Source organism: Acipenser ruthenus, chromosome 29, assembly GCF_902713425.1.
Source record: "Acipenser ruthenus chromosome 29, fAciRut3.2 maternal haplotype, whole genome shotgun sequence".
In the NCBI taxonomy this organism is placed as follows: Eukaryota; Metazoa; Chordata; class Actinopteri; order Acipenseriformes; family Acipenseridae; genus Acipenser; species Acipenser ruthenus.
Window position 1 is genome coordinate 417501 of NC_081217.1, and position 12500 is coordinate 430000.

The 12500-nt window shown below is 38.8% G+C and overlaps 1 protein-coding gene across 1 annotated transcript in view; it reads left to right on the plus strand.

Annotated features, from left to right (window-relative positions):
- LOC117425591 (R-spondin-2) overlaps positions 1–12500 on the plus strand; it is a 22259-nt gene that overhangs the window by 4491 nt on the left and 5268 nt on the right. Inside the window, exons 2-4 of the mRNA XM_059004030.1 lie at positions 4807–4995; positions 5422–5559; positions 6521–6706. Coding sequence (XP_058860013.1) covers positions 4807–4995; positions 5422–5559; positions 6521–6706 — 513 coding nt within the window. The remainder of the gene's footprint in view (positions 1–4806; positions 4996–5421; positions 5560–6520; positions 6707–12500) is intronic.

The window sequence follows — 12500 nt, forward strand, 5'->3', positions numbered from 1 at the left end:
TCAGTCCAGCTTTGTTCTGAGATCCACTGAATCAGTCCAGCTTTGTTCTGAGATCCACTGTATCAGTCCAGCTTTGTTCTAAGATCCACTGAATCAGTCCAGCTTTGTTCTGAGGAGGGAGGAAATGGCTTCCTTATAGAAGGCTATCATGCATTTGCGTCTTCCATATGTCCCCATATTAACACTAGTGGAGATCCTTTTCAATCCGTCCCCATATGAGGTCGCCATGCACAGGCAGTAATTTATTCCAGACTTATAACAGAAATAATGAAGCACAGTGGTAATTCAGTCAGTAGTAGCAGCAGTAGTATTTGTGTTCACTCTACCTCTGAAGCTAGTTTAGAGACGTTGAGCATGGCTGGAATTCACCTGTGATCTGCTCTGTATACAGGAGGTCTGCTTTCTGGATTTGTAAGATTAATAGTAAGGCACACACACCACTGTAACAGTCACATTCTAAGATGTCATGTAAGGATACCCTGTCTTTCTAAACGCTGCTAAACAAACACGCTAATAGCATATGAAATCAGAGCAGTCGTTTCCTAAAGGAGTTGTCCTTCCCAAACATTCTTTCAATTATTGTGCCTCCTAATTGGGCTCTGTTGGCATGCACCTTCCGCACTGCTAGAGTTATTACAACAGAATGCAGGATAATTCGGGACAGATGCAGTTTTAGAATAAGGGAAATTAATCCTAATATTTATTGGATCTCAGCTGTGAGAAATATAAATGAACTGGTTTGCAACGAACTAAGCTTGTAAAAGAAAATGATTGGGAAATGATCTGTGAACCTGACGGCTAGCAGTTATTTATGCTTACTGGAACTGATATGCAATGACAGTAAAAACAAAAAAAATGAATGAGTTTAAAATGAACAGCAGCTGCAGCACATTTTAGAGAGCAGGCACATTTAACCGACCGCGCCAGCAACCCCCGGTGCTCTTTAAAAATAAATTATTATTATTATTATTATTATTATTATTATTATTATTATTATTATTATTATTATTATTATGGAGTGATATAACCCTCTCAGAAAAATATATGACAATGATGACCACTGTGGTACCATTATATCAATGAAATGAAGGCGGACATTTGTAAAATGACCTTGCGTTCAGAAGTGGTTGAAATCTTGCTGTACGATTGCTGGAATAGTTAGTAAGCTAGGTCCATAACAAGCAGGGTGATTGAAAACACACAATAACAGGTAGGCGTTGAAGAATACATGATGTTTCAGTTTATTTTGAGTCAGAGCAGCTGCGCTACATGCAAAGTGCGTGTGATAGATATAGTTCTCTAATCTGTGGTACTCTCTTTTTACACTAATAATACAAATAATGAGGTAGGAAGCCTGCTTGGCAGGGGGTGCGGTTTAAAGAAAAGCCCCAGTAGGCGCGGGCTCCTTTTTCTCCTTCTCCCCAATCAGGGTTTGAAACGAGATGAAAACCATTCGGTGCTCAGCAGGGCCCAAGGAGTCTTCACTGGCTACATTCACAAACATAATACACTCTTCCTGTTTTCATCTAAATTGAAAAAAGGCATTACTTTGCTTTATTAATAACACATTTTGCAAAGGAGGTGGATTTCCTCCCGAGTGTAGAGAAGATTTGCAGTCGAATAACGTATCAAGAAATTCTCGAGCCAGACGTGCATCATTAGCGAAAGTCACGAAAGCGGCACAGGGCACGTTGTGTGCCTCCAGCAACCAACCCAAACCGAACGAGTGTGGAAAATACACTGAGCGTTATCTAACACGATCATGTGTATGTACAGACCCCCTTCAGGCACTGGGGGCATCATTCACCAAGTTAAGTTTCCTATCTATGTATTTAATACATGTCTGTTTATGTTTTTAAGTTATGGCACTGCAACTTCTAGAACTCCATAGAGTGCACACAAATTTCTAAAACTGCGAAAAAAATGTGTGACCGAAGGATATATATATGTGTGTGTGTGTGTGTGTGTGTGTGTGTGTGTGTGTGTGTGTGTGTGTGTGTGTGGTTGTGTGTGTGTGTGTGTGTGTGTGTGTGTGTGTGTGCGTGTGTGTGTGTCAGACAGTTCTCTACCTACATTTCTTGATAGTCTGATGAAATTTGTGAGAAGAATGAAACCCAAAAGCCACCCAGAAGAAGAGATAAGAGCCCACGCTGCAATGCTTGTTTGTGGCCTTTTTCTGTTTGAGTGACCTTAGCAAATCTGAACTGGATTCAAAACAGGGCCCCAAGTATCCTTTTAGCACTGCTGGTAAGCTGAAGATTTAATTTAATAACCCCCCTGTCTGGTAACTGATCCAGTGCTGCAATTCAAATGCGGTCCAACGCTGGTCTGGCAACGTGAAAGAAGCCTTTCCTCTTAAAGCTGATTTCTACACTGTCACATTTGTCATGGTATGTGGTTCCATCCACAGTCGATAAGCAATATAGAAAAGTGAATCACAGTACTTATGCACTATATATACAGTATATATACAGTATATATATATATATATATATATATATATATATATATATATCAATGCATAATTGGGATGTGCATTGCTCATTAAATTGTTTACAGAAGTCATACAGAATTCATTTAGACGTTGCATTGTCCTTTTCTCTCAAAGCGTAACTGATGGTCTCAAACCACAGGGATGTTGTTTTTTTTGTAATGTGTTTTTTGTCTCTCTGTTTTGTTATGGCTTGCTTATTCATTTTCCACAGTAAAATGCGAGGTTCAAAACCCGCATCTGAAGCCAGTAGAATGTGAATGCAGGGATCAGTAAAATAACGCTGAGCATGTCTAGAGAAGGCTTTACCTTGACTGTGAAATCATAAGATCTTCTTACTGTGAAATCATAAGGTCTTCTTAAACCAGACAGACTTTTAATGAAGGTGTTTTAAAGTTTACACGCAGCGGGACTCGTAATAACTGTGATTTACCTCTGGGAAGGAATGGAAACACATCGTACAATATAACACAAGATTGGATCGTCACTTAGCTATATAGGAGCAGCAGTGTGGAGTAGTGGTTAGGGCTCTGGACTCTTGACCGGAGGGTCGTGGGTTCAATCCCAGGTGGGGGACACTGCTGTTGTACCTTTGAGCAAGGTACTTTACCTAGATTGCTCCAGTAAAAACCCAGCTGTATAAATGGCTAACTGTATGTAAAAATAATGTGATATCTTGCAACAATTGTAAGTCACCCTGGATAAGGGTGTCTGCTAAGAAATAAATAATGACCATTCATAGCTCTAATTTAGATAATATACTGCAGATCAGATGCAAACATACAGAATATCTTGCATTGAGTTCAAATGTGCATATAGATTTCTGAATAATATGTGTGTGTTTATTTATAGTGGGTTCAATTCATTTATTCAGTGTCAAAAGAAATTTTACAAATGACACAAACAACAAAGATTCTTTCATACAATGTTTAATGTAACATGCCACCCTTGTGTGCACCATTACTGAAATCATACAGTTACACAGTATGAGAAAATGTTTTAAACACTGCTATGTACAGTAACGTTACCTTTAACGTTGCACAGACTGCCAAAGTAGCATCTTCTTTCATGTACACATGGGGCCAGCGTTTCATTGAATCCAGAGTATTGAAACCTGTTTTTTATTTGATATATATATATATAATTTTTTATCTGTGAATGCTCGTCCTCGGTCACGCTGTGCTTATTTTCCTTCATAATCGATGAAATGCAAACAAGAGGGTAGTGGTCGGATGGCTTGGCTTGGCGTACGGGGTGTTTCTGTGATCATCAGTTTGTTGTTTCAGCAGATTAGAAATGCACTGTCAAGGGTTACAGTTGTCCTCGGTCTCCCCTGTATTTATAAATGCATTCAAGCAACTGCATGTGTAGCTTCGTTTGATATGTTTTAAAGAACGTGGGAGATGATCTTTAAATAGTATTGATTTTGTGTCCATGGGGAGAGTTGAGCGGTGTTGCAGGCCAGGAGATTTCACTTCGTGGTATAATGAGGCTGCACTCTGCTGGCACAAAATAGACATGCCTTTTAAAAAAGCAGGGCCCCTTCTTCAGATGTAAAGAAAGAGTGGTCATGGAAAACTGACAGTTTGTGTAACATAATCCTATAAGCCCTTAATGACTTCATATCCATTCTTACCACTGACAGATTGCTTGCATTTCTAAGGATTGTGTATCGGAAAAGTAATCAGAAATATGTGAAAGCGTGTGTTACTTTTCAATAGTATATGCATGTGTGTGTGTGTGTGTATATATATATATACACACACACACACAGTAATGCAAAACAATACAAAATGTATGCCTATTATATCCCAGTAAATACAGCTTTTAATCAGTTCTGAGTTGCAATGCTGACGGTCTCCCTGTTTGTTTCAGTCAGTTCTGATTTGCAATGCTGACGGTCTCCCTGTTTGTTTCAGTCAGTTCTGAGTTGCAATGCTGACGGTCTCCCTGTTTGTTTCAGTCAGTTCTGATTTGCAATGCTGACGGTCTCCCTGTTTGTTTCAGTCAGTTCTTATTTGCAATGCTGACGGTCTCCCTGTTTGTTTTAGTCAGTTCTGATTTGCAATGCTGACGGTCTCCCTGTTTGTTTCAGTCAGTTCTTATTTGCAATGCTGACGGTCTCCCTGTTTGTTTCAGTCAGTTCTGATTTGCAATGCTGACGGTCTCCCTGTTTGTTTCAGTCAGTTCTTATTTGCAATGCTGACGGTCTCCCTGTTTGTTTTAGTCAGTTCTGATTTGCAATGCTGACGGTCTCCCTGTTTGTTGCAGTCAGTTCTGATTTGCAATGCTGACGGTCTCCCTGTTTGTTGCAGTCAGTTCTGATTTGCCTGAAGACTGCAAGGGCTGTCTCGAGTGCTCCGGAGACAACGGCTGCCTGAAGTGCCCAGAGAAGCTGTTCCTGTTCATTCAGAGAGAAGGGATGCGACAGCACGGCTCGTGTGTGCAATCCTGCCCACCGGGACACTACGGCGTGCGGGGCCAACATATTAACAGATGCACCAGTAAGTGTGGAAAGAACAGAGCTTCCAATCTGTTTCAGAGCAGCTGTATAGCACTCTGCTTTCAGACCTATAGAACAGAGCTGGGAACATGATTGGGTTAAATTACTCTTATTTAAATTGTTTGTACTATTGAGTGTTTAATAGTAACTTATGACAGAATGTATACAACATTGTTTATTGATCAAACAATAATATAAAAATGCTTTCTGTACAGGGAACACATCTGTTTAATAAATAAATGATATTTGTATAGAGACATTTGTATCCATCTTAAATCAGGAGTTGTTTCTATCTTAGATCAAATAAAATAAAAAGCTTGTGATCTACAGTAATAGAATATTTAAATATGAATAAATCACTGTACAGAGCACAAGTTAAAGCATGGCTGTTTGTTCCCCCTTTCTTTTTTAATCACATTTATTTTAGAATGCAAGACACCCGATTGTGAGAATTGTTTCAGCAAGGATTTCTGCATGAGGTGTAAAGCTGGATTCCACCTGTTTAAAGGGAAGTGCCTGAGCAGCTGTCCAGACGGGACCTCCCCCCACCTCACAGACTGTATCGGTGAGAGCGGGAGCTGCATGTTTCTATCTGATAGTGGCTTTACTCCAGTCTTTAATTCTGCATTTTACACAATTACAATCAAACAACACAGTTAGAGATTTCCCGTGCCCTTCTTGGGGTGTTTTTTTGTTTTTCATTTTTCATTAACATTGTTCTCCTTGATTAAAGAATGGAGGAAACGCTCTGAAAATATGTCCCAATATGAGTGATCTTTTAAAGTGTAACTTGGTACGGGTATGAAATTCAAGAAATGCAACATCTTCTCTGCAATTACAAACACTTAGAGCAACGTGGCGCTTCTTACATCCACTGGGGGCAGGGTGTTGCAGGGGGACAGGTTAGTGGGTACACTGTGGTGTGCCTGCTGTACTGAGAGCTAAGACGTGATTCTTAGAGCTCTGGGGAGGCCACACGGCCTCTTTACATTTAAAAAAATAATAATAATAACTAAATCATTGAAATGATTTTTGGAAAATGTGTATGAGAACCTCAAAATAAGTGCATAACAGTGATACAAAAAACAGCATTGCATGAATATATTAACATGAATTAATATTGAATTAATAAAATAAAAAAGGGATTCTAAACCATCAGAAAAATACCCAGCTGCGCTTTAATGCCAACGACAGCAGTTTGTCATTGAAGACAGTCACTGCTGTAGCTCTACTTGATAAACAGTTTACTTTTACAGCAGCACCGCCTCCCCGCTCTGACACCTATTCCTGCCACTTTAAACACAATTGAGACACACTTATTAATCAGGCGTGTTGTACTCGCAAAACCCTGAGACACTTTTACTACCAGCTTTTTTAGGAGCCATTCTTAAGACTTTTGACAGCCTGCAAATAAAACACGGATCACTGAAATCTTGCAATTTTTAAAGACTGTTATCTGTTATTTTTATAGTTGTTCTAGGGAGCGGTGCCAAATCATTGATGTTGGTTTGGACTTGTTTCTGCAGAGGGCTGTGAGGCAGGTCAGTGGAGCGAGTGGACAGCGTGCACCAACAATGGACACCTGTGCGGATACAGATGGGGGACACAAAGCAGGAGCAAAGAGACGATTAGAAAAGAGGCGGAAGAGACGGCCTCCTGCCCGGCGCTGTCCGAGACCAAGAGGTGCAGGATGAAGAAGAGGTGTGCTGGAGGTAAGACCTGCAGCTACAAGGATGTGTCTCAGTACAGCATGTAACGCTGGATCAGTTGCCATGGTCACTGATCCACTTGTGTGGTATACACTATATCATGTGACGAGGTTTGCACCAATCACAAATGAAAGAATACTGCACATGCTGTTGGAATGTTTAGCAGTTCAGGTCAGTTCTAGCGCCTTTGTTTCATTATCTTGGATGGGGTGTATTTCATTTCTTCGTGCCTGCTGATCTACTTGGGATTTTTTTATTATGTTTGATGTTTTGCAGATGTTTCTTGTGTCAGCCTGTTGGAAGATATATTGGGCCAGGTTCTTGTTACCTCGAGTTGTTATGAGCACAGTTTAGCTCTGAAACACCAGTTACAATTGTAAAATGTTACAATAATAATAATAATAATAATAATAATAATAATAATAATAATAATAATAAATAAAGATAATTAGTGTGGTTACATAGTAATTACTCAGTAACTACATGTATATTACTCACAAGTACAGTGTATTTACATAGTGATTACTCATAATTACAGTGTGGTTACATAGTAATTACTCAGGAACTACATGTGTATTACTCATAATTACAGTGTCATTATGCATTGTTACAATATACTTAATGTGTAAATCCTGTTAACGGTATATGTAAGTACACAATTGTGTGGTTTTACTGTACAATTGTGTACTTACATATACGGTTACATATACCGTTAACAGGGTTTACATTGTAACAATGCATAATTGCACTGTCATGATCAGTAATTACAGATGTAGTTCCTGAGTAATTACTATGTAAATACACTGTAATGATCGGTAATTACAGATGTAGTTCTTGAGTAATTACTATGTAAACACAGTCATGATCAGTAATTACAGATGTAGTTCCTGAGTAATTACTATGTAAATACACTGTCATGATCAGTAATTACATATGTAGTTCCTGAGTAATTACTATGTAAATACACTGTCATGATCAGTAATTACAGATGTAGTTCCTGAGTAATTACTATGTAAATACACTGTAATTAGGGGCACTTCATGTAAAGTGTTACCACGAAATCAGACAGGCTCTGAAGTGACTTTCAGCCAACAACTGCCGTTTTAATCAAACACATCTGTGATGAAAGATGCTCCACAGCATTCTTTGAGATTTGAATTGGGTAACTCAAGAGCACCGCGCTCTGTGTTACTTTTCCAAATAGATCACCACTGTTGTTTCTTTTACTCAAGCTCTGTTTGTGTCTTGACTACGGTACATTTACATGACTCACATTGATTCTGCATTGAATCTATCATTTCCTGGCAAATGCTAATGTTTTTTTTTATTTTTGTATTTTATTTTATGGTTCAGTAATACCTTAATATCCAGCCGAGCCATCTTGGCACTGCAAAGCTGAAAACGCCTGGGATTCTTCTGAACTTTGAAAAAGTCCTCTGTTCTAGAAACTGCTTTATATTGACATAAAACAGTTCACTAATACCGGTGCAGAAAGAAAACGAACATAATAATGCAGAAGGTTTTAATATCGATGTATTAATTACTATTCAAACACATGCATTTTAATTGAGTACCACTCGATGGTAATTAACCTTCGCACTGAGGGTTTTAAAAGCTGATTGGAAGAGAATTCTCCTCTCATCTGGGGCACACCGAGGACAATTCGCTTCCAGTTGGCTTTCAAGAGGCTCAATGTGGAAGAGAATTGCCATCGATTGCTACTCAGTTGTAAAGGTAAGCGAAGGACAGCTGTTCTGGTTTTGAAATGGAAACATCAGTGAATGGATTTATTCAATATGTGCTGATAAATACTTAAAGGCAATTACAAGGACCAGTACCAGCGCACACGTACTTTGGCAGAGCTTTTTTTTGCCTGACTAATTTATTGTATGTATGTCTCAATTTGCTGTGTCACATCCTAAGCGTTCACACACTTGTCATAATTTACACTCTATTACACTGGTGGATACGCACACATCTGACATTACTTAGGAACAAGACCTTAAGCCAATTTCTATTCAAACCGTGCAACTAGAAAGTGCCTTTATTGGGAAATGCACAAATGGTTTTAGACAAAGATAAACACTTGGGTATAGATTTCAGCAGACATGCAGTGCCAGTCTAAATAAACCCTTGCATTCATGGCTCAAATACTACAGAGGTTGCTGTAGTTCGTCATCTCCTTTTAAAAGAATCTGAGATGACAGTTCTGTTTCTGTGAAATACATTGTGTAACTAATTGAATCCACTCACCATCTGGAACATGCAAAGGATTCACTGGACTCACTCACGACTGAGGATGCCATGAAAAGGAGTAGCGAATTTGCTGTGCATTCTTTTTAACTTCAAGTCTGGTGCGCATTCTCAACGAAATGAAGGCATTTAACTGTTTCAAAGAGGTCCTCTCCATTGAAACTTGAACTAATTATCATGCTTCAAATGTACTGCTTTAATTACTTCCAACCTTAAAAATACACAGACACACACGCACATACATGCACACACACTCACACACAAGCACGCATACACACAAGCACACACGCATGTTTTTTTTTTTGTTTTACAATTTAACAGGATTTATGATGTAATTTGTGGTTGCATATGTCAGCACTTACTTATGGCTTCCATCATGAAGCATGTCTCTGGAAGATTCGCTTCCAAAGGGAATTAGGAGTAAACTGGGGAGGGAGTGGGGCTCTGGGCTGAGTTGTGCCGAACCCAATCCATGCCTGTTTTGATCACATATGGTTTGCTGTAGAAACGCAACGTAAGAGAGAAACAGAAAGATTGTCCTTCTTCTTGATAACAGTCAAGACTGGAAGGGATTTTCTAAAAGCAGGGATAGGCACCGGTGAGTTTGTGTGCTGGGGGGTGGTTTGAGTTACAGTTTGAAATGATTTAGCACCCCCCACTTATCTAGCACACTGAATTCCTCATATGTAGCCCATCGCTGGCATGGGGTGCCACTCTGATCTGAGCTTCTTTTTAAAAAAACTTTTGCAGGGTCACAAAGCCCAGGATTCAACTGAGGTTTTTAGCTGGAAGGAAATGTGAAACGATATTTATTTCAGATTTGATTAACATACAATATCACAGACGCTTGACTGCATAAACTTAGGCTACAATTTCCCGAAAGCTTTTACTTCGGCTAAATAAAAACAAGTTAATTTAATTGGGCCGAGAAATGAAACTCGGGCAAAACAAAAGCAACATATAGAAACCCGCGGAGAAACGGAGACAGCGGCTCTATTCAAATCCTCGAAATAGGTTAGCAGTGTAAAGAATAGCGAGGTATGATCAAATGAAAATCCAGGGTGGATTAGGGTAAATCCACAGCATAACAATGGGAAAAGCACGATCAAAAAATACAGGGGGAAGCTTTTATAATGGAAATACTGGCTCTTTAGATTAATGACATCCAGCTGTAAACCCAAACAGCAGATCCCTTGCAATGATCATATAGGGCTGTCCCTGGCTATGCCTTTTACTGACATCACTACAACAAAGAAGCACCGACCCCTTCTCTCTGTGAGAGGACGTCGTTGACATCGATTGAACACAATGCCTGAAGCACAGAGACACTCTAGAAGCTCAGATACATGCAGGAACATTCCTCATACTTTATGGACGTGGTTCATTCTCTGCACGTTGGGTGTAAGGAAAGCCTATCCAATACAAACATAGTCTAGACATTAAAAACAACAATTACAACACATCTGCTGTGTGTTTAAACTGGTGTCTTCACGGGGGGACTCGATCCAGCCATAACGAGAGGGACTAAGAAAACTGAAACAGCTATGCAATCTGCAATGCATTTTCGTAATGTTCACCGTCAATTTTAATCCAAAACGTGTTTGGTAATTAAAAAGCAGTTTTCAGAGTAAATGCAGTTTTTTTTAATTTTTTTTAATTTTGGTACCCCCATAGCATAAGTTTTTGTTTTGTTTATGTTTTATTATTATTATTATTATTATTATTATTATTATTATTATCCACGATGCTAATAGAATACACATGTGATACGAGCATTAGAGACTAACACATCCACGATGCTAATAGAATACACATGTGATACGAGCATTAGAGACTAACACATCCGCGATGCTAATAGAATACACATGTGATACGAACATTAGAGACTAACACATCCACAATGCTAATAGAATACACATGTGATACAAGCATTAGAGACTAACACATCCACGATGCTAATAGAATACACATGTGATACGAGCATTAGAGACTAACACATCCACGATGTTAATAGAATACACATGTGATACGAACATTAGAGACTAACACATCCACGATGTTAATAGAATACACATGTGATACGAGCATTAGAGACTAACACATCCACGATGTTAATAGAATACACATGTGATACGAACATTAGAGACTAACACATCCACGATGTTAATAGAATACACATGTGATACGAGCATTAGAGACTAACACATCCACGATGTTAATAGAATACACATGTGATACGAGCATTAGAGACTAACACATCCGCGATGCTAATAGAATACACATGTGATACGAGCATTAGAGACTAACACATCCGCGATGTTAATAGAATACACATGTGATACGAGCATTAGAGACTAACACATCCACGATGTTAATAGAATACACATGTGATACGAGCATTAGAGACTAACACATCCACGATGTTAATAGAATACACATGTGATACGAACATTAGAGACTAACACATCCACGATGTTAATAGAATACACATGTGATACGAGCATTAGAGACTAACACATCCACGATGTTAATAGAATACACATGTGATACGAGCATTAGAGACTAACACATCCACGATGTTAATAGAATACACATGTGATACGAACATTAGAGACTAACACATCCACGATGTTAATAGAATACACATGTGATACGAGCATTAGAGACTAACACATCCACGATGCTAATAGAATACACATGTGATACGAGCATTAGAGACTAACACATCCGCGATGCTAATAGAATACACATGTGATACGAGCATTAGAGACTAACACATCCGCGATGTTAATAGAATACACATGTGATACGAGCATTAGAGACTAACACATCCACGATGTTAATAGAATACACATGTGATACGAGCATTAGAGACTAACACATCCGCGATGCTAATAGAATACACATGTGATACGAGCATTAGAGACTAACACATCCATGATGTTAATAGAATACACATGTGATACGAGCATTAGAGACTAACACATCCGCGATGTTAATAGAATACACATGTGATACGAGCATTAGAGACTAACACATCCGCGATGCTAATAGAATACACATGTGATACGAGCATTAGAGACTAACACATCCACGATGCTAATAGAATACACATGTGATACGAGCATTAGAGACTAACACATCCGCGATGTTAATAGAATACACATGTGATACGAGCATTAGAGACTAACACATCCACGATGCTAATAGAATACACATGTGATACGAGCATTAGAGACTAACACATCCATGATGTTAATAGAATACACATGTGATACGAGCATTAGAGACTAACACATCCATGATGCTAATAGAATACACATGTGATACGAGCATTAGAGACTAACACATCCATGATGTTAATAGAATACACATGTGATACGAGCATTAGAGACTAACACATCCATGATGCTAATAGAATACACATGTGATACGAGCATTAGAGACTAACACATCCACGATGTTAATAGAATACACATGTGATACGAGCATTAGAGACTAACACATCCACGATGTTAATAGAATACACATGTGATACGAGCAT